The sequence below is a fragment of the Ciona robusta genome, chromosome 1, assembly GCF_009617815.1.
Source record: "Ciona robusta chromosome 1, ASM961781v2".
NCBI classification, from domain to species: domain Eukaryota; kingdom Metazoa; phylum Chordata; class Ascidiacea; order Phlebobranchia; family Cionidae; genus Ciona; species Ciona robusta.
In genome coordinates, this window is record NC_143235.1 from 9,541,865 (window position 1) to 9,564,631 (window position 22,767).

A 22,767-nucleotide genomic window follows, 5' to 3' on the forward strand; every position below is an offset into this window, starting at 1 on the left:
TTACTCGACAAACCTTATTAAAACTTCCAATATTTTGTGGTTTGCGTGTTTGGATTACCAATTTAGTATCGTAGTTTAATAAAATGTGCAGAAAATTTCGTATTGTTTTATTTTGTTTTATAAAATCCGTTTTAGTTTTGTAAGAAAACGAAGATATGTAAATGTATAAGTAAAATGGACGGGAGGTTATATGGCTCAAATTAAAGATGAAATCATAACAAAAATAACGTTTAAAAATTATAAATTAAATATAGTTTACCTGGCAAAAAAACTAGCAAGACCCGATAATTTTGCTGGCTTAAATGCAAGTTGCAAAATACTATCAATTTAAAATGTTTTATTTTTTATCCCGTCTTACCCCGCTTTGTAGTTTTGTAAGTTGTTACAATGACGCCCCGTCACGTGTTAAAAGTGCTTGCATCACAACCAAATGATACAGTAGATGTCGAAGACTGCCAGTAGTTTTTTCATTGTACCCTTGGTGATGGTTTCATTCATTCGTTCATTTATTCATTTACTTACATGCCTAATCTACAGCACATGCAGATCTGCGATAAGCGCAAGCCTGATAACAGTTAAAAAGGAACTGAAGTCAAATTTTATAATTGGTGTACAGATAGTTCTCACTTACTTAAATATACAATTTTAATTTTCCGTTTAAATGGTACCGTTTTCGAGATAACGTAACTTATATTTGTACCGATGACGTCACGGGTGATCCGTTTACTGTGGGCGGTTTGTCTCCCGGTTGCCATATACCATTGCTACATGGGTCAAATTAGAACTAATATAAAAGTAAGGCGTAATATTTTATATTATTGTTAATCGTTTTATGTACGGAGTATATTTATAAAACATATGGAAATGGCGACGGTTATTTATTTACACTACAGTTTACACGGTGTTTATTTGATCATCCGTATTTTTGTGTGTACTACGCAAAGCAAGACTAGTAAATACATGTTAAACACATCAGAGTCCGTTTATAAACATGCTTATTTATATTACTCACTCTGATACACATGATTCAACTTAATAAGTTTAGAACACTTGAAAGTTTTGCCCCCAATATATTGATTTTTGTCAGATACGCTTGAGTGGTTTATGTTTTGGTAGACAAATGTCAATCATTCCCGTAAGCAACAACAGCATGTAGTTTATGACATGAGTCTGTTCTTAACTTCTTACCAATTGTAAACAATTGTTGTGTTTAGCGCTTTATCCTTATAACAGCACGGTTATAATTTGCTGCTACCGAATTTACCAGGATTGTGACGTAAAATGGCTCAATTGAACGTTACGAACGTGTTCATGAAATCAAACGAATATCATTCCTTTCAAAGTTCCGTTCCATTAAAACAGATTATTGTTGACGACAACGGAGTTAAAGTTTGGAGATTTTATGACACTGGTGCAAGATCAAACACTTCTCATCCTATCATTTGCCTTCCTCCAGCATGTGGTACAGCAAATATATTCTACCAGCAAATTGTTTCACTCTCATCAATTGGATACAGGGTAATTGCAATTGACTATCCGGTGTATTGGTCAGCGGAAGAGTTTTGCGTTGGTTTGCGAAAGTTTATTGACACTTTGCGTTTAAGCAAAGTGCATTTGTTTGGCTGCTCTTTGGGAAGTTTTCTTGCCATGAAGTTTGCTGAAAAACTTGGAAATAAACATTATGTAGCTTCGTTGTTTCTTTGCAATCCCTTTGCAGATACAACTTTGCTAAAGAGCCCTTTCACTCCATATGCATACTTTGCATTACCTTCTCTTGTTTTAAAACGATTTGTACTAGGCGACTTACCGTTAAAGTTTGTGAGTATTACACAAGCCAACAGCCTTGACTTTGTAGTTGAACGTTTAGAATCTGTCACACAAAAGGAAATTGCCTCAAGGTTGGCACTTCAATATCACAGCAACTACATAAAGTTCCCACAGAGATTACAAAGTATTCCAGTAACCGTCATGGACACATTTGATGATACGACTTTATTTCAAACAGTAAAAGATGATGTGTATAAGTGTTTACCACTTGCTAAGAGAGCACATCTGAAAACAGGTGGCTACTTTCCATATTTAAGCGAGAGTATGCAAGTAAACCTTCATCTCCGTGTACATTTACAGCCATTTGACAAGACGGATAGTTAGATTGGAAAGCTAACATTTCAACAGCAAAGCAGGTCTTTGTATATTGTATAAATGTACTTAAAATTCAACTTCTTCTTACAGTTAATATTGTGGCAATGTTGTTTTTTGAAATTATTTTCATTGTGTATGACAATTTGTGTAATCTTGCAATTACCTTTTACGTTAGTATAATGTTACTCTGTTGTCTTTTACAAAGTTTTCAGTCAGTAATGTATGTATTATTTAAAAGCAGATCTGGGGATTATTTTTTTGTCTAAAGTTATCGTACTACAAGTCATCATTTGCCATAACCAGCCATTTATCTTCTGAACATTGGTACACATTCCCAACTTGACTAATCCTTGCACCATTTTCTTCATGCATGACTTGCTATGTTTACAGCTGTCGCTATATCATTGTTATAAGCGTGTTTGTCTTATCTCAATTTTTCTCTGTCTTTAAATGTACAGATTGTTTGCTCAAACTGTCATTGGAGTTATTCAGTTATATTTATATGTATTATGTTTACAACACAGTTTCTTAAACTATGTACACATGTTTGCTGTGACAAGAGATTAAAATGTGCCGCAAAATTTTCACTAATTAAAATAACTTGACGTCACTCACTATGAATGTTTGAAAACCCTTTGATTTACCTGAAATTGTCACAAGCCACATTATCGCCATCTGCAATAAATATAATTTTTTCATGCAGATGTGTAGAGTGCTTCAAAATGAGTAATATTTATATAAAGGAGCCAAGCACCAATGGAAAAGTGCTTCTGCACACATCTATGGGCGACATAGATGTGGAGTTGTGGTCAAAAGAAGCACCACTGGCATGTAGAAACTTTGTGCAGCTGTGTATGGAAGGTAAACTTTAATGTTCAGAAAATCTACAGTACTGCAGTACCTATATTTAGTTGTAGTTGTTGCTAAGAACTATTCTGCTATTGTGTTTCCTGCGAATTGTGCAAAGAAACTGAATAATTGATGCAAAGTTAACGGTCTGTTCTTAACGCATACAAAGTATGCACTAGGTGTTATTTAATAGAAGATACCCTTGCATGAAGTAGCATCACAACATGATGCTACACAAGTCTTAAATTGATACAAGTTTGACTATGTTATTCCACCAGGTTACTACAATAATGTGATTTTTCATCGAATTGTGCCTGGTTTTATTGTACAAGGTGGGGATCCAACTGGTACAGGTGAAGGTGGAGATTCGGTTTACGGAAAAACCTTTAAAGTAAGACATTAATGTAATCAACTTGTATTTGATATTTTAAATATTTAATTTTATTTAATAACTAACCAGGTGTTTTAAAAAATCATAGCAATGATAAAACAGTCTTTTTAATACCCTTTTCAACTTTATTAAAACTAAGCACCATGTACTCATGCAGTGATATTCAGTTCTATAAAAATATATCAAGCCTGGTACCAATGCGATTTGTAACTTATGTATGTAACCTTCATTATGTAACATAAAGTTTGGAACACCTTTGTTATTATATTGCAAGTTCACTAACATAGGCTTCACATAATTTATTTACAAATATTGACAGGATGAGTTCCATACACGCTTAAGATTTGTTCGTCGTGGTTTGGTTGCCATGGCCAACGCTGGTTCAAACGATAACGGAAGTCAATTCTTTTTCACGTTGGGTCCTTGTAATGATTTGAACAAGAAACATACCATTTTTGGCAAGGTAACCAAAAACCATATACGTACAATGTAAACGTGTTATACTTGGTAACTTGGTTAATGCAAGTTTACATGCATATTTTTTAACTGAGCTATGAATTTTTTTTATCTTATAACAGCTCTTAGATTTACACACTAATGCCGTATGTTTAAGCATTTATTTTCCAATGTACATTTGTCACTATTGTTTAGCCATGTAGTTTGTACATTTATGCGTAAAACTTCCTGGCAGAAGACTTTTATTAAACCATATTACAATTAACTTAATTGAACGTGACCATTTGCTAGGTGGCTGGTGAAACTATTTATAACCTGGTACGTCTTGGTGAGGTTGGTACAACTGATGATGAGAGACCTATCAACCCTCCCTTTATAAAGTGGACCAAGGTAGGAAGAAAGTTGCCATACTTATGTAATGCATGTGAATTTGGTAATAAGTGGGTGAAGCTTTTAATTGGAATCATTTTTTTCACTATATTTTTAAATTAAGCTTAGTGTTAATTGTTTGTAGTTTCATTTTGATTTTCTTTTTAATTTGGGTTTAGTGAACAAAACTGCACTTCACCTTGGTTTTAAGCAAGCATGGACCCATGTTTGGTCATAGATCATATGTTAGTTTGTCTTTACTTGCGCCTCACTTCTAAATCTTAAACAATCTAGTTTATTAGATTATGAACCACTGTCACTCTGTAAGCGTGGTGTAAAGTATTAATGTAGCCAATTGTTTAAAGTCCTGTCACTGACAGGTTTTGGCGAATCCGTTTGAAGATATTGTACCAAGAACTGTACCCGATAAAGATAAAAATGAAAAGAAGAAAAAGAAAAGTCAAATGAAAGCAACAAAGTAATTAGGTTTATTCTATCAATGCTACTTACTATAAACTACCAGTTCTATCTTGTGTATAGTTAAAATTTAAAAGTGAGTTTGTTTACATTCAATGTGTTTCATCTACATTCTACATGAACACAAAACAATTCAAAATATGGTCATGTGTACGCAAGTACACTATTGTTCATGTCAATGCTTGGTCATAAAACGCCATATCTATTATACGGTAATTTACTATGTATGTACATCATACTAATTTTTTTTCAGAGATTTTAAGCTTCTGTCATTCGGTGAGGAAGCAGAAGAAGAGGAAATGGATGTTCTTGAGTTTAGAGCAGTAAGATCATTTTGACTATTTTGACTTTTCTAATTTTATTGATGTATTCTATTTTTTGCAACAGGTAGTAACTAGTATCGTTTAATAGTTAAAAGAGAGTTTAATAAATTATGGTTTAATACAATTGATATTGAATAAAAAACATTGTTTTGGAATATAAATAAACGTTCTAGTTGTTTATAGTTTTCTGTTACCACAGAAACACAACACGAAAGGCAAGAGCAGCCATGATTTAGCAAACGATCCAAAACTGAGTTCTGAGCCCGCTATTCCTGATTATGATGCAAAAAGTGGTAAACGGAAAGCTGAACCTGATACAGCAGGTGACAAGGTATATCTGCCTATGTGAATATTAATATACTATATTTGTGAATAGTCTTTATTTGCCATTTGTATGTTAGTGTTGTAGTGGTAATAATTACTTCACTTACAAAAGCAGTAATTAACTTCATTTTTGTTGATGTTATTTGCATAATCACAAATTCTCTAATGATCAATGCATCATTTATAGCAGAAGGCTACTTCATTTTGACCTTATCACAAGCTAAAGTGAAAATCACTTTAAGGATGAATAAATTGGATGGAATGCTTAAATCAAGAAAGGATGTTACCCCACACTACTTACTTAAAAATCTATTATGGTATTTTTAATAAACTCCTATAACTTGGCATATACTCTTACAAACAGGGTTAAAGGCAAAACCCGCCTTTAATATATCTCATATTAATGCAGGTTGAATCTGATGGTAGTAGCTCCGATGATGACACTAAGAAAGAGAGGCTGGAAAATGTAAAGAGCAAATTACAAACCAAACGTAAAGTGGAAAAAAGAGCTAAGGTTTGGCAAATTGTGTTTTAAAAACTGTAACTTAATCTGATCTTTTTGTCAGATTGAGGCAGTTGGTGAAAATGAAAAGGACGATTCTTTAAAAAGGTATACTGATAATATTTTAATTATTAGATTAGCAGTGACAGACTGATAGTATATCAATATTAATTCCTTCTTCATTATTAGTGAAGAATTACGAAAAGAATCAAGACAACTGGCCCGGGAGATACTGAAATCCAGGAGAGGGGCTGACAAAAATAAAGATGAGAAAAGAGAGGAGAAAAGTGATGACAGTGATCAAGAAGACGCATCAAATCCACTCTTCGCTGATTTTAAGAAGCAACAAAAGATTTATAAAGAAAAGACAGCCAAGTTTAAACAGAAGGGCTCAACTCGGGAAGAAGCTGTATGTTTGTATTATTTATTGTGCTTCATGACTGCAGTTTTCATTACTAAGTTAACTTTCTACAGACACTTGCTCTCTTAAACGGATTCAAACAGAAACTGGAGACAGTGAGGAAAGAGGCGGGATGGAATGAAGATGAGATGGAAGATCCACCAGATGATGATGATGGTGGAGATGATGATTCTGGATGGTTGGTTAAACATATTGATATAGTGGCTGTCATGGCACATAAGTCAACAATGGTGGCATTTCGGCCTAAAACTCGTTATCTATAGGCTAGAGTTATGCCTGTCAACCACTATGCGACACCACTGGTCAATTAGGTTGTGCTTTTTGCCAAAAAATGGTTTGGATTGATGTAGGTCACTTAGTTATCCCTGTATGGTTGAAAACTTAATCTTAACCCATTCTGAACCACTGGTATGAAACAAACCTGTGTTCTGGCCAAAGATACATAAGCATAGAAAAATAAGAGCACCGATTGTTAAATCTGTTACCTCTGGTACTGAGGCAAGTGCTCTAACCACTATGGTTTTTCACTGGTTTGAAATTTAAAGTTAAGAAGTTCTATATTTTTCTGTATTTAGGATGTTACATCGCTTAAAACACACGGATGAGAAACGAGATGCAAAAGATGTGAACCGGACAGTTACTGAAGATACTTACGACATTCACGATCCTAGGAACACAATCAATCAAAGACGAAGAGAGACCTCTAAAAAGTTTATAATTTATAAGTTATTTGATTTTTATCTAATACAATTTACTTTATGCAGGCCACATAAAGACAAGGACAAGACGGAGAGGCGACACCATGATAGACATGACCGTCACCGCTCAGACAGACATAAGCACAGATAGCAATATAAGTTCCACCTAATTTAGAAAAATATCGCATCACACAAAGTGCCTAAAAAAGGATGATGCAGTTGCACTTGAGGCTTGCTACTGAAAAGCAAAGAGCTTGTAACTCGTTTGAAACCGTTTAAACTGTTCTGCTAAGAAAAAGTGAATCACTGCTACTCGGACGGTGATTTTTAGAAGTATTAAATAAAGCACAAAATATGTGTATTATTGCGTACAATGCGTCACAATTTGATTCTCGAGTATTTTTTTCACGCCACAAGTAAAACACTAGTCATCCAAATTTAGCTGGCAACACTATTGCGTCCATGGATACAGTTTAAGATACGGCGGCTCGTTAGTGTTGTTCAATTTCTTGACAATTTTGTAATAAACTGATTAGCGAAGTTAGGAAACGAAGTGTTGTTATAAATGTAGTTTTAGAATTCGGTGACGCAAAGTTTGAGCAATGGATGCCAACATTCGTCAACTGCTCGCAATTGCTATTTCTTCAGAAGACGGTGAACTTGTGATACGTGTTGTATTTTGTTTTATGAGATATTTGTAAATTCAAAATTATATTTTGTTGTTTGTTTTGGCCAAAGAAGGCTGTTAAAGTTTGTTTCATACTGGTTATTTTGGTTAAAAAGTTATGCCAACACATATATTAACGATTTTGTATATAGGTGAAAAATATGTGATTGAATCGTATAACTTGCTACAGCAAGCACATCAGAAATCAAAAGATGATGATGGACCAGATGTCTGTGGTTCAGATCTGTATATTCAATGTGCAGAAGTTGCACTTAAGGTAAATCAGTGTACAATTCTATGCGGTTGTTTGTATTCAGCAAACCGAATAAACTTTGTGAAAACCTAGATTGGAAATAATGTCTATAGCAGAGGATTATCCCACCACAAAAAATGTTCTGAAAAAATGAACATAATTTTGCAGATTCAAAAGTGCAAATATATGCAGGAAAGTGTGTTAAAAAATATGTTAAACCGAAATCCACACAAAACATAAACGTGCCAATTTGAACATAAACTGGGTAACAAAAATAAAGTACTGTACATGTAACTTCTGCTGGTAAATTAATCTTTGTAGAATGTACTCTATTTTGACGTTGCATGTGATGAAGCCTATTCATCAGGGTAAAAATACTAGTTGTTATCTTTATAGTTACAGCAATTAAAGATTTGCCAAGAGTGTTTGCACATGTATTTTAATGGAACAACATTAAGCAACCAATTCTTATGTCGAGCGTATTTGTGCCAAGCTCAACTATTAGCACCAAAGTCAGCTGAATCTGTGGTAAGCTAAAGCATGAACTATTACAACCAAGCTGTTTAAGTGTATACCAAAAAATAAATTATTATTTTTGTGGTTTTGTCACCATTCAGGAAGTTTGATAAAGATATTAAAAGTGTTTCAGTAGTTTCGTGACGTTTGAAACCAAGACTGCAATTAAATTAAATGCCTTGTTTTATGAGTTGACCTATGCTGGAATAAGCTTTGGTATTAGGAATTCAGTCCTCATTAATTTGGTAAAATATTCTATATTACTTTTTAATAATTGAACCTTTATATTGAGTGTTTTATTGTTGTTTTGACAATCTAGCTTCAAACGATTTACTGACATAAATAAGTTACATTCATTCATTCATTGTGTTCACAGACAGAATTTGAGACTGCCAGTGTTTACATTTTGAAAGCAGTGAATTTTGCCAAAGACAAACCACGTTACCATTTCTTGGTATACAATGCATCAGTGCTATACTGGCAAATGGCTCGGCCTTTCCTGAGACCTGGATTTCGTGCTCTGCTTCACCCAAGTCTCCAACAAGTGGTGTCTGCACTTGAATTGATTGATGACAAAGATTATGAATGGAGAGGAACTTTGATGATGTAAGTAATTGCTCAATAGTTGTTGTGAGCAAGTTGTAGTCAACAGATCAAGTTGAAAATAAAGCTTGCAGTTCCTGCACATCAAAAGTTATGATCAATCTTTTTAAGGCCAACTCCCCCCACCCATTGTATGGGTTGTGTCCCTACGCACACTCTTCTTTAAATCAGAACTTTAATGTGGTTTAGTTAAATGTTGTTTACTTAATTTACATTGTATTGTCTGTGGAGTGTAGCGGTTACCTCTTTCATCCAAAGCCTTATTATAAACTATTTATATAATACTAGTTAGCTTAGCCTATATGTCAAATTAGGGACAAATCACATCATGTTTTAGGCCTGTTTTCAGTTTTCGAATTTGTAACCATTATGACGTTGAATGTTTTAGTGCCTTGATTGAAAGCTTGGTGGATGCAAACTGCATGAAAGAAGCTGCTACTTCTTCACAGAGTGCTGCTCAGTTTACCCTGAACAGAAATCCATTAATGTTTAAAGATGTTTTTAAATTACAGGTAAATACAACTATATGCAAAATACTAAAATCTATGACTAGTAGAAAATATTCTTTAATAATTGACTAAATAACCGAAGCAAATTGTTAACAGATTCACACACATTTTCAATAATTTTAGTTTGCTCAGTTTGGCCTAAAATTTTAGGTTTGTTTTCTTTGTCTCTATAGATGTAGGTGTGGCGAACCCGTTTATTTTCTTCCAATCAAATGTAAATATGTTTTTAACTGTAAGCGTGTTTTAACAACTGTTTTGTTGCTACATCTGTCTTTACTTTTAAAATATTTCTAAATCTTCGCTACCGTCATCGTAGTTACGAATAAAAATTATTATATGCTGGTATTTGTGCCTTACTGTAGTCAGTCATTCTCTTTTAAAGATAAACATTAATTTTTAGATCAAACATAAACTTGTGGATCTTAACAAACTAGCCAAGGAGATCAGGGGCATGCCGCAATATATTGCATTCTTCAAGTTGCAAAGAATCAAACTGTGAGTGTCTCTTACATTTGCACCTTATTACTTTTGCTTCATTAGATAGCATTATTATTTATTTGTGTATTCTATTTTAACCTAATATATTCTCACTTTATGCCAATTTTAAAAAAAAGTATACTGGGTCAGGTTTTTATCTCACTTTTCTAAGAATTAAGTTCATTGGATGCAAAGAGCACACCTTTTATTAAAAAAGTTTCTTATTTTAGCTGTTTTAACTTTTAATTCTTAAATTGTTGTTTTACTGTTACTTCCCGTCTTAGCATTTTTTTTTGTTCCAACTTTGTTACTATTATGTACTTGGACTATAGCTATGTTATTTATACCCATAAAGAACATTAGTGAGTTAAGTTCACTGCTGTGTGCACAGAGCTGTTGAAGATAAATCAAAGTCAGACGTGATGAAAGAACTTCCAAAACTTGTACAAGCTTTATGTGGAAGACCAGGATCCAAACCTAGCTCCCTGGATAACAGAAGAAGAAGCACCCAGGATGAGATTTTTACCATCTTTCCTGAAGACAGGTTTATTTTTGGCATGCATGAAACTTCATATTCATTCCATCCACTGTTTGTGCCATTGCTGTGCAATTCATTTTATTGTGTTGTTTTTGTGTAATTTCTATACCCAAAACTATGCTGGTTTTGGGACTTTATAATTGTTATTTTTCCCTTGTGCTTGCTATAACGTGTTGCTGTGGTTTGTGTAGTGTTAGTGTGCAACCAGCCGCACCGGCGCACCACCGTGCTTCGCGAAAACAGTCGCAAAGCAAAGTTGTCATCTCGTACAAAGCTGACCCGGTCAGTATCTCTGAAAGTCAACAAAGTATTCTAGAAGTTCTGATCAGGTAGAGCATTTTTTTGGTAACAATCTATTTTTCAAACAATATATAATGTTCTGCCATAATTATGTAATTTTTTTATACAAGGCTGTCACCCCATGCATGTTTGTTGTTTCATTTGCATGTAATCCAAGTGTGATTTTGTGTTGTGAACTTTTAACTGTGTTCTGGCAACCACATTCTACTCCATATGGGTGAGGTTTTACAGTGCGGTTGGCCAGGGAATGGGTGATTTAGGTCAAAGTTGCCCCATTTCCCTACTTACACGTGTAGAAACCCATGTTTCGGTTTTTACCAGTACTAACTTGTGCTGCATGATTTTCAGACCATATTTGTTGATTGATGTTGCAAGGTTATGCATTGAGATTGACCAAGTTGCGTTCGCAAGGAATTGCTTGAATGCTTTTAAAGATTGTGAGATCACTGTAAGTCACCAAAATGACCAGATACTAGATCTGTATTTTAAAAGTGAAAAGATTAACTTATTTTATTTGTCTTTTTTTGGAAAATACTTTACATTTACAATTTAACCAAGTAAAAGTAATCCATTTAAATAAATACTTTTTTATTGGATAAGATTGTCACAACACAGGCATAAACTAAAAGCATTACAGTTACAGTGAGATATATTGTAATGTTTTCATCCAGGATTCTGGGCTATTGGTGGAAATTGAATTCCTTGAATGTGAGATGATCGTGAAACAACTTGGTGATAAACAGGAAGCTTACAGCAAATCGTCTGTGGAGGTTGGTAGTTATTTCCAACTGTAAATTTTGTATCCAGTTCCCCGCTTTCTCCCCCCTCCCCAGGCAAGGCTAAGTTTTGTACTTGTATTGTCATCAGTCACTAAACTTTAAAAAAATAAAACACATTTGTAGTTTTTTTTTTTGTAAGTTTTAAATAGCAAAAGCAAGGCTGACTTTTCTATTAAATTTGTGTCATTTGGTATTAGCATAGATACTTGTATTAAAAAAATGAAATAAAAATGACAGAAACCTGAATGAACCATGTTATTAATCAAGGTTCGATTATCTGCAATCAAACGCATGGAGCAAGCTCTTGAAAATGCAGTTAGATCAGGAAACGCGAATGTTGTGCAAGGTGCTTGTGCTACTCAATGGAATCTATGCCTACCATTGCTCCAGGTAGAACTTAAGTAGGATATTCAACAGAACAGTGTTCCGTGTTATTATTTGTGTATCAATTTGTGTTATGATTCGTACATGTACCACAGTGATTTCTTAAATAAATGTTTAATACTCATACTATACATCACCGAGAGTGTATATTTATTTCCAGCGCAACTTAAGAAAACATGTAAGAAGGCCACTCACTGCTGTAGCTAAGGCACTTGAGGATATTTCATCATTACAAGGTGATTATAATGGACTTTATAGATATTTTTACATAGCAATAATTGAACACATTATATCTTTTAACATCTTACAGTAGTACTAGATGCTGTTCAACATATTTTATTCTTGTCTTTACATTTTAGTGACACTGAGATGCCGGGTTCATACTGAACTTGCAAAATGTGAAGAAGCTGTTGAACAAATAGAAGCTGCAGTGAAACATGTCAATAAAGCTCTTGAACTGGATGATTCTGGTGAGCCTATATATTGCAAACTATATATAATATCTAGATAAAGACTGTAGAAAATATAGCAATCCCAAAAATGCAGTTCATTTTCTTTTATATGAGTGAAGTCCTATATGACCAGGCATGTGTTTTGGCTCATCACCTGATAACTAGATTTATGATTTGATTGAGTGGATACATAATCGTAGCTTGCTTTAACCTTGCGTGGCCTGAATAGTAGCAGTGGTGTGCCTTGAACTCATTGTCTCTAGGTTAGAGGCTGGCAAACTAAACACTTTGCCATCGTGTCGGAATATTTGTATATATTTGTGGGTTATGTCACTCATATGTTTTATCGACCAATGCTTCTCAACTACATGACCTAAATTAAATATTTAGCATCAACTTCTTGTGAAACTTTCCTGGTTTTTCAAATGGTGGCCTATTTACAATCATTAGCCCCTTTCAACCGATCCTAACCAAATATTTGTGAATGACTTAGTGTTTTTGCAGTCCAATATCACAACAAATATTCTTGTAGGGTTTTACCATGAGAGATTACAGACAATGCTTCATCGTTTACAACTGAGCACACAACTGCATCGTACACCAGATAGACCTGAAGATGTCGCTGCAATTATCATTGAACAGGTGATACCTTGTTTAACTGCACCATATGCTTCGTAGTTAAATTGTGATATAAAAAATCATATCTAATATTTTAATGTTATTTCTATTGAATACAATTTTAATATAAAACACATTAATTTTCATTTTAATTTTGCAAAATTCTCACGGTACCATTATCCTTACTAAAATACTGTAAAACTGATATTGTGTGTAGAATGAACTTGTAACCATAAAAACATACAATAAAAGTTTTTTATAAAAAAATTGTCTTAACTGTAGGCTCGTAAAAGTTCTGAATCTGGTTCTGTTCGAATGAAGCGTTCTCTCCTTGTCAAAGCAGGGCTTGCGCTTGCTCCTGATGCTTTCCAATATGTACTGGACAGTGAGAATGAAACTAAAGGTATGAATCTTGGGGTGTTTTGTTTTCTATTCAAAGGCATCGGTTTGCGAAGTTGGTATATTATTTAAACGTTTCATCAGTTTGCAAAGAGCATCAGTTTTCAAAATCGGTAAATTTTTTAAGGGAATTAAAACTTTTACCAGCCTGAAAAATGTTATTTTAGGCTACTTTGTTTGTTTTTTTTAATTGTACAGTTGTACATAATTTAAAAACCTCTACACTAAAATTTAAAATATTAGGTCAAAGTTCTTCAGCAATACGTTTTAGACACATTTTGTAAGAAATTCTATGAGCCAGTTTGGTTTCGAGGCAGTACTTAGTGAGTTAAACCAACTTAGTTATTAAGATTGAGGTATTAAGCAGTATTAGCATGAGTTGTGAGTACAGTATGTGGTTCATACAGAACCTTTATTTCAGTGCTTGATACATTTAACAGTCCCAAACACAAGGAAAAAACTAAAGGTTAGTTTTGCACTTTAGGGCAAAGTTATGTTCAATTTTACTTAGTTACTTGTACCTATATAGTAAATAATGCAGAAAAAAGGTGTAGTGGTCTAGTGGTACATATATACAAACTTTCAAAAACAGTGCAAATGGTAATTTAATTCAAATCAATCATATCATTCATTATAAATTAAAAAAAAAAATTGGTTTTAGAATTCAGTTAGAAGTGAACGAATACATATTTACATCATTTTCAAAATTTGGTCTTTTCATAAATGTGACACATTTTCTTCTATTAATGATTGCTTATCATTTTGTTAAACTATATCTGATATTAACCATATATTAATATTATTTTGTTTTATTAAACACACAGCATCAGGAGGAATGAAAGGTTTGGTATCCGAGGTTCAAATCCTGGGTGCAAGAGCTCGGCAATGGTCCAAGTGTGTAAAGAAAGCTCCCGGCCATCTTAAACGACTTGGGGATGAAAATGACAGAGAAAGGTGGTTGGTGTGGTATTTGTTTAGTTAGGCAGAATTAAGCTCATGTGTGAATATATAGTAGGTTGGGGAACCACGGTACACCTATAGAACAATATCCCAATATCCTAATTGTGTTATAAACAGTTAAAAACGGTCTATTGTGTTTGTGGATCTACGGTTTATAATTCTTTGAATGTTTATTGTTTAGTACCAAATTGGACAGGAAAATAGAATAAAAAGGTGTCCAACTTGGATTGCATAAAAGGTTTTTTGCCTTGTATCTAAATTATCTTGTATCGCTGGTCATAAAAATCTAGCTATGTTATTGAATATGAGTTGGAACTTGAAACTTTTGTATTGTTAATTTATGCATAATAGTAATAACTTTTAATTGCATCCTTTTAAATATTTGTGGTTCTGACACACAAAACATATCAAGAAAATGCAGGTGATGAAAACTAAGCGTACATTTTGATATCACCATACAAAGTAACATTTTTATATTATGCCACACCTTGTTCAAACCATTTTTCCCATACATTAGATCCCGCTTATGGGTTGACCTAGTGAAGACAGCACGCCAACAGCATGTATGGGACGTATGTAGAGTTGCAGCAACTTTCTGTCTACTGTACGATGATGCTAGGTGGAAGGTTAATCCAAAAGAAAAAGGTTTTGACTGATATTTTATTGCGTTACATAGAAATTTCTACCAAACCAGATTATTGCACTGGCAGTGGGGATAATTACACTTTTTTCTATATGTGTGTTTAGTTTTGTGATGTTGTAGGCTTACAGTTTAATTTTTTTTTATTGGTCCAAATCTTGTAATCAATTAAAATATATTTTAAGAAAATACAAAAAAAATATATAATAATAAGTGCAAAATAATGTAGAAATGATTGTGCAGCGGGTATGTAAGTGAGATCATAAGTGAGCATATTTAATTTTTGTGTGCAGGAAGATATGTTCCTGGAAACTTGCTTATCAAGGTTTTTGTTTAAACAGAGCCATCTGAGAAAGAAGGTTCAAAAGACAAAAGAAAAAGCGCCAACCTAAGTAAAGCCCCTGGTACAGGTGACAGCGCTTCTGTGGCAGGGAAATCTCCTGATACCGACCAAGGAAGCACAGATTCAAATTTACACGATGCAGATTTGCTTCGTATGCTTGCTGAGGTTCATTATATTAATGGAGAGGTGGGTTGGAGAGATTAAGTCGATTTTTTAATTGGTTTTTATAGTTTTAAGGATTTTTTCAACTTAACAGTCTGAAATAGTTGTATAGAGTTTTATTTATTTAAAGGTTTTTATTTGTAGTATTAATCTAATTTGAAAACGTTTTGGGGTAAAACATACATCTATTTTGTTAAAGTTTTAAAATTTAACTTTACTTTTGAGAAAAATAAAATAATTAACAGCCACTTAAGTTTTATAAATGCAAGAAAAGGCCACCATAGTTACATATCAGACATCGTACGCTATGTCATATTTATATGAAGCTAGCACATCAATTTCTTTTATATTATGAAATACAACTTTGGTAAAAAGTTAAAACAAAAGGGCAAACCGGTTAAGGCTATCAAAATTTTCTGAATGCATCAAATTGAAAAACATTTGAACACCTTTGGTTCATCTAAACTGTCATTGTTTTGACTCACTATTGATTCCCACCACCAGGCATTGATTCACTTGCTCAGATGCGAAGGTTTGAAATTAAATGAAAGTCCGGATCCACCGGTTGATAACCGACAACGACCAAAAGGTCATGAATATAAGAAACCTGAACAAGAACCTGAATGGGCAGAATACACAGACTGGATTCACCACCTCAACAAACAAGCTACTTCTGCTTTCTTAAGAGCTATAGGTCAGTTAGATACGGTATACTTTTAAATTCTTATTATTATAATATGCTTAACTTGTCCTTAGAAGTAAAAAAGTAATGTTACTTTCCAAAAATAACTGTTTTAATATTAGATCATTAGGTGGAAGAGTATAGAATATTATAGATTTAAATCAAACAACCTATATGGAGCTAATTTGTTGGGTTTAAAACTTAATATTTCAATATAAAAAATAGTTTAAATTAAAAAGTATCAGACTTAAATATGTTTAATACTCAAAGGTTTAGGGCTTAATACTCAAATTTAAATCCTGTATTTAATTCATGCAACTTTGTTTGGTTGGGTATTGGGTCATTTTGAAATGTATATATATATATCTTTTTTTTAAAGAGTTGGGGATAGAACTTGAAGAAACATGGATAATATGCAGTGGTGCTGCTTACCTGTGGAATTATAGCAACCATCTGTTAGTTGCATCAAGATATACCGAACTTGCTCCAATGTTTCAACAAGTTCTGTTCGGCATGCAACAGATTGGTCATTCAACGTAGGGTTTTTTGAATTTATTGGGTTTTTAATTGTTTCTTGATAATTTAAATATTGTTTGATTAAAAAAATGTGAATCAGTTTATGTTAAACTATTTTTTTTTTACATTTTATGCTTTGAATTGCTATTTACCTTACTTTGGTGGTTTTAATTGTATTTAGTGCAGGCTTTTTAAAGTAAGTAATGTATTTGCCAAAAAAATAAATATAAGAATTATAAAATATTAACAAGACAATCATTTCGTAAAAGATTTTGTTTAAATTGACTCAACTTAAACATTTTTACAGAGAAGCAACGTTACTGGTTCGAATTTGCGAAGTTATTGCAAAAGGTTTAATTCGACCTTGGATTCCTAAGAAATCAAGTCTTGATGCAGGAGCTGTGACCCAAGCCACCACTGCTGCTACTAAAGATACATCAAGAAAGAAAACTGCTGGGAAATCAACTGGCAACACTGCACCTGGCACCACTGCTGGGTTAGCAGTTGACCCTGATGGGATGGATGATGTAAAAAGGGCATTGGAGGTGAGATATATATTACATTGGATTATATACAGCACCAATAGCTTAAATTGAGGGGAATTACAAACAGTATATAATGAATGTTTAAATTGTGGAAAGCATAGTTCGGAATAAGGATAAAGCAAGTTACATTCACTCATATTTTGTGTATGCACTATTTTAAATTATACCAGTAATCTCTTTTCCGTTCTTTTTTGATGTGTTTTATTAACATTTTAAACACAATATGTAATAAAATGTACTGTAATGGCAAATTAGGCCAATTTCTTAGGCCTGAAAATATAGCTTACTCTAGTAGTTTAAACATAATTTTATGAGTTCATAATTTACTTGCGCAGGTATGTGAATACGGGTTGCAAGTTACAAACGGATCAAATCAAGGAGACATCATCTCAACCTCTGTAAGACATCAACTGCTCGCGACATGGGTGCAAGTTAAACAGATGCTTCAGCAACAAATATCACCTGGGTTTGGAACTGAGAATGAGGTAGGTGGTTCTTTAACACGAAAGTTAAAAGTGATTGGTTACAAGAACCCTGTTTTTCTGTTAATTTGTCGTTATTGGTTATGTTTTGATCTCTGCAAAATCGAAATAAAATTTCTTTTAGTTTCATGTAACACACATTATGAATGAATCAATGAATGAAATTTATTTCATATGTTTTGATAACTAGAGTAAAATAGTCAATGCAGTAGTACCCAATGCTAATTTTTAAGCAGTAATTCAAATGTTTGTTTACAGAAAATTCCAGAACAACGAGACATGACAAAATCATTGGTCATGCTTGAGATGTTGTCACTCAACCGGAACGATATGATGGAGTTTACTGTTCCCGAAATTTCCGAGGTATAATTTGAAGTTATTATGTTGTTTTTTTAATGCAATAGCAACTGTTTAGTAATTTGAAATAATGCTAAAACCAAATATTATGCATTAGCATAGGTAACACTGATCGCTATAATCAAAATCTGATAATATCATTTTTAAAGTGGCATTAAACATGATAGAATCAACAGACTGAGTTCAATGTCACTGAATTTTATTTCTTTATGTCACTGAATTCACTGAATTTTTATTTCACTGAATTTTATATTTGAATTTTATTTTTACCACTGTGCATTCGCATCCATTTAAATCGAAAAAAATTGTCTTTTTTTAATCGTAACACGCATTAATATACCATTATCGGTAATATTATGTTTATGTTTATTATATTACACCTACGTATTCTGTGTTTTACACCCAGGTATGTGATGCAGTAGATGAATGCTCATGGAATAACTCGGGTGTTGAACTTGAGGTTTGGTCACGACTTGCACAATTATCGCGACTTCAGAAGAACCACTCACTAGTTGTGAGGTGTAGTAATAATGCTCTTGCATTGGAACAAAAAGCTGTGAACAAGAAACATACAAAGGAGAAGCAGGCAGACATGTATGTAGGCGCTCTGTTCTCATGAATTTAAAATTTGTTGTATTTTCTTTAGTAAATTTATAAAATTTATAGGAAGTTTTTCAAAAACATTGTTTTTACATTTTTTGCATAACTTGTGCATATGACATTGTGGGCAGTTTTGATGGAAATTTTTACTTTTTTAGTCACAAGCGAACAGTTGCACTTGAGATGCTTGCGTATGCTTCCTGCATTCGTGGTGAAAGTTTAATGGACACTTGTGCTGCTAACCCCTCTGCACGAAGACAAGCCATGCATAGTTTTGTTGACAGGTGAGCACATAAGTATATTGATCAAACCATCCTGTTTTAACTACAAAATGGTATACGATAAGCTAAACTAAATTTTACGGTTGATGGCATTCTACACTCTAAGAAATTGTCCATATAATATGTTACATATAACCTTAGCCCACAACAGTGCTCTGTGTTTATTACACAAAAACAGATTCTTTTATACTTTTATTGCACAGGTTATTTTATGTATTAAAAACCCATACACCTTCCAGTTCTACATACATAGTACCATGTGTATACTTTATACTCCAATACCAAGTGTGAAGAATATTGGTTAAAAAAGTTATAATAATCAATTTAACAACCTATTCATATACACAGTGCAAAGTTTGGTGAAAGAGCGGGTAACTTCTCACTGGTGATGATGGCTTGTAGAAGATGGTGGAACGCCGCTCTTCCTCTCATCCCCTCTCCTCTGGAGCGAGAATTGCTCCGTCAACCTCTCGAAGTCTTGCTCATATCCATTCTAAGAACAGCCAACAATGCTGCTGTAGTTGATGAACCTGAGGTAGGGATTTTGTATTTGTCTATTTTTTAGTTTATTTCAATGCCCCTTGATGGTTATTTGTAATGGATAGTAGTAAGCAAAGTACGTTATGCTTCTCTAAAGACAGTGTTTCCCTTTTTTGCTACAGCCTAAATATTCATCACAAACTACTAATTTAGCTTTGATGACCCAATAACTACTGTTTTTCTAGAATAACAGTCAAAATATATTGTAAACCAATGTAACAGACCACCCTACAAAATCAAATTTGCCCTACTCCTTTATTGATTTTTTTTTTCATAAACCTGTATTTACTTTCAAAAATGTTATTAGATTTTATATTGTTTTTATTAAACTACAGGATAGTGGGGGTAAAGAGAAAGGTGTTGTGAAGGTTATAGATGGTGAAGGAGATGGAAGTTCAAATACAAAGCAAAGTATTGGAGTATCGCTCGGTGATCCATCTGATGATCGAACACTACGTGCTGCCATGTATGGTCTGCAGTTTCAAACATTTGCAGATAAGGTGACCTAATAGTGCTGTAGTTTATATAATGTAGAGTTTTATGTGTCTTTTAAATGTGGTTTTGAAAGTAACCAGGATCTAATTTACCATAGAAAATAGAATGGGTACAATAAGTACATTTTTAAGTACATCAAACAGGAAAAAACATTTCTTTAATATTTTAATTTGTCTTGCCTAACAATGCTGAGCCAGTTGTTTATTTTTGCTTATATTACAATGGTTTTTATCAAAAGACCATTTCTGTAACCCCATTTTTCAAGCATATGCTAAACAGTTACCTCCACACTGTAGGGTGAATGGGAGGAAGGATTGGTGGTTATGGATCGCGCGTTACATCACATGCCACGCACCAAACATCGACTTCTACTTTTCAAACATCGAGTCATTGTGAAAGCTAAACTAGGGAAGAATGTTCAGATGGATATTGCTAAGTTCAGGGTACGTGGAATATTTTAGCTTTTTTGTGAGTAATTATTTAAGAAAATTGTTGTTCCGCTTCAGAAGAATAACTTGCATTACTATTAAATATTCCTTGGTATTTTGTATTTACAAACTAGTGAACTTTTAGGCAGAATATTCTGTTTTTAATCAATCCATTTCTTTTTATAATGTTCTAAAACTCCTTTTTTGATGTTTGTTTTTATGTTGATATCAATCATAGAAACCTTAAATAATGCTGAGTCACCACAGGATGAGTCGGAGGATTACGTGTCACACATGTGGCACCGGGTGGCGCTATGTTCAAGGGAAACCCTCGAACAACTTATGGCGTTCCAGAAAGCAATCGAGGCTTTGCACTCTAATGACACCCAATGGCAGAAATTTGAATACCTTCTCGAGCTCGCTACTTGGATGTATAGCAACGAGTTTAGTATTGATGGTGGGTGAGATTGTTTTGGGTTGCTACAGGGGTAAAGGTATAATTTATTTACTTGGTAATAAACAAGTCAATTGAAGATTTGATTGCCTGTAATACTGAAGATTTAATAAATAAGTCAATTCGTCAAGGAAAATACTATTTTTGGCTGTTTGGAAAAAGCCTTTTTGTAAAAATTTGTTATAAATAATGACAGTACATTGTCTCAACAATGTGAAGCTGATTTATTCAATCTGTCAATCTTATTTATATCTTCCCCAGACACTGTGAACATCGTTGAATGGGCGGCTGATATTCTCATTAACATGAAGTTCCACGTCGAGCTACCGGAGCAAACACAAGCTGATCGAGGGAAGGGGAAGAAAGGGAAGATGGTGAAACCCGCATCTCGTGCACAACCTCCTCCCAAGACTACGGAGTCAAAACCATCTTTAAAACAACAAAAGAAAACTCCTGCATCCCGTCAGAAGAAACAGGTAGGGTGTTTGTTTTGTAATCTGGTATAGTGTTTGTGTTTTATCAAGTTTAGTGATTGTATCTAGTGTAATGTTTGCTCTTTATCCAGTATAATGTTTGTTTTGTATCTGGTATAGTGTTTGTGCTTTATCAGGTATAGTGTTTGTATTGTATTTGCTGTGGTGTTTGGGATTTATCCGGTGTAGTATACTGGTATTAGTAGCCTGAGGAAACCATTTCAAAACCACATACAAACATATGTTAAAAAAGTTGTGAGGTGGTGTGTTTATCAATCCGTTCTTTGTTAAATTGCAAGATTGTATCACCAAACATACATAATTTATATAACTTTGTTGATTCCTTGAAGGATGAACCAAAAAAAGTTGAAGAAAAACAGGAAGAGCAACATCTTCCAGTTGAGAGAGAAGCCATCATTGGAGTTGAACCGAATAATTTGAATGTTAAGTTTGAAGATCTGCACAGTACAAGGCAACTTGATGGTGAGTTGTTATATTTGCACCCTTATAAGTGGTTATTTTTTGTTGAAAGAACCATTTTGGTATCAATATACACATCAAGCCATTTTCTAACATTAAGTTAAGATTATTAAAAAAATATATTTCAATTTTAAAAGAGCAATTTTAAGTTTATGGATTTAAAAATGTAAACCAATATATTAGATAAATCCTCCGATAACAGGTATGCAATAATTTTTGCTACGTTTGGTTCAGTAATCCTTGGAAACAATTCAAAATTTAAGCTGTTTTTAAATTACGAAAGAGTTTGACCAAAATGTTGCCTGTTTTTATTACATGTTTTATAGTTGGGTAGTTGGCTGTGGCTTTTATAACTTTATTCTTATAACTCATACAGGTTTGATTCGAAGCCACGTTATGTTGGCTACCATTAGTGGTAAGGCATCAAAAAGTCACCGAACATTCTGTCAGCTTGCATACAGCTTTGTAATGCGGTAAGTTTGCACATATAATGGTTTAGGATCTTACAGTCTTTTTGATTGTTAGTTTTTGCATATTTTATGATCTTCCTCACTCTAAGCATTGAAACAAATAAAAAATTATGTTTATAAACCTCATTCATACGTAGGTTATGGAAGATATCTTTAACATCAGCTGGTGTGGTGATGAAACACCTTCCTAAACCTGAAACTACAGCAGCAGATGACACAAGAAAGGGGTCTGGGTCCAAGAAAGCTAAAGCCACTCCAGCCCAAACTGCTCCAGTTAAGGAAAGAATTAAAAGGAAAGGTTGGTTTCGTTTGTTGATTAGTTATTTGTTCTTGTATGCACATTGGTAGCTACATCAAGGTTTAACCTTGGTATCTTTTGTTGATAAAGATTTAATCTCTGTAGAATGGCAGC

General features: G+C 33.6%; 3 protein-coding genes across 5 annotated transcripts in view; all 3 read left to right on the forward strand.

The window, feature by feature from the left end:
- The first annotated feature begins 1,034 nt into the window (after positions 1-1,034).
- LOC149742894 (maspardin-like) lies at positions 1,035-2,846 on the forward strand. The gene has a single exon (XM_089872048.1). It carries the CDS (start codon positions 1,282-1,284, stop codon positions 2,149-2,151), a length of 870 nt encoding a protein of 289 aa, XP_089728174.1. The 5' UTR covers positions 1,035-1,281; the 3' UTR covers positions 2,152-2,846.
- LOC149742895 (spliceosome-associated protein CWC27 homolog) lies at positions 2,763-7,501 on the forward strand. The gene is made up of 13 exons (XM_089871927.1): positions 2,763-3,003; positions 3,270-3,382; positions 3,702-3,845; positions 4,130-4,228; positions 4,588-4,685; positions 4,938-5,007; positions 5,207-5,338; positions 5,741-5,845; positions 5,898-5,941; positions 6,023-6,242; positions 6,308-6,432; positions 6,830-6,964; positions 7,019-7,501. The coding sequence occupies exons 1-13, from the start codon at positions 2,763-2,765 to the stop codon at positions 7,101-7,103; spliced, it is 1,611 nt and encodes a 536-aa protein (XP_089728053.1). The 3' UTR covers positions 7,104-7,501.
- Positions 7,472-22,767, forward strand: part of LOC149742896 (cilia- and flagella-associated protein 46-like) — a 28,060-nt gene continuing 12,764 nt past the window's right edge. For 2 of the 3 annotated variants that reach the window (XM_089871774.1, XM_089871779.1), the window contains exons 1-33: positions 7,472-7,606; positions 7,772-7,896; positions 8,269-8,400; positions 8,765-8,994; positions 9,380-9,503; positions 9,901-9,995; positions 10,369-10,521; positions 10,707-10,844; positions 11,164-11,263; positions 11,487-11,585; positions 11,862-11,984; positions 12,139-12,214; positions 12,338-12,448; positions 12,963-13,072; positions 13,331-13,451; positions 14,272-14,401; positions 14,925-15,052; positions 15,389-15,576; positions 16,057-16,246; positions 16,614-16,770; positions 17,058-17,295; positions 17,631-17,780; positions 18,036-18,140; positions 18,541-18,728; positions 18,893-19,018; positions 19,364-19,550; positions 19,891-20,055; positions 20,347-20,493; positions 20,746-20,935; positions 21,194-21,408; positions 21,756-21,888; positions 22,262-22,358; positions 22,493-22,653. In XM_089871774.1, the coding sequence (XP_089727900.1) occupies positions 7,555-7,606; positions 7,772-7,896; positions 8,269-8,400; positions 8,765-8,994; positions 9,380-9,503; positions 9,901-9,995; positions 10,369-10,521; positions 10,707-10,844; positions 11,164-11,263; positions 11,487-11,585; positions 11,862-11,984; positions 12,139-12,214; positions 12,338-12,448; positions 12,963-13,072; positions 13,331-13,451; positions 14,272-14,401; positions 14,925-15,052; positions 15,389-15,576; positions 16,057-16,246; positions 16,614-16,770; positions 17,058-17,295; positions 17,631-17,780; positions 18,036-18,140; positions 18,541-18,728; positions 18,893-19,018; positions 19,364-19,550; positions 19,891-20,055; positions 20,347-20,493; positions 20,746-20,935; positions 21,194-21,408; positions 21,756-21,888; positions 22,262-22,358; positions 22,493-22,653 (4,684 nt within the window). In that variant the 5' untranslated portion in view covers positions 7,472-7,554. The remainder of the gene's footprint in view (positions 7,607-7,771; positions 7,897-8,268; positions 8,401-8,764; positions 8,995-9,379; positions 9,504-9,900; positions 9,996-10,368; positions 10,522-10,706; positions 10,845-11,163; positions 11,264-11,486; positions 11,586-11,861; positions 11,985-12,138; positions 12,215-12,337; positions 12,449-12,962; positions 13,073-13,330; positions 13,452-14,271; positions 14,402-14,924; positions 15,053-15,388; positions 15,577-16,056; positions 16,247-16,613; positions 16,771-17,057; positions 17,296-17,630; positions 17,781-18,035; positions 18,141-18,540; positions 18,729-18,892; positions 19,019-19,363; positions 19,551-19,890; positions 20,056-20,346; positions 20,494-20,745; positions 20,936-21,193; positions 21,409-21,755; positions 21,889-22,261; positions 22,359-22,492; positions 22,654-22,767) is intronic. The other variant, XM_089871785.1, reaches the window with a different exon arrangement.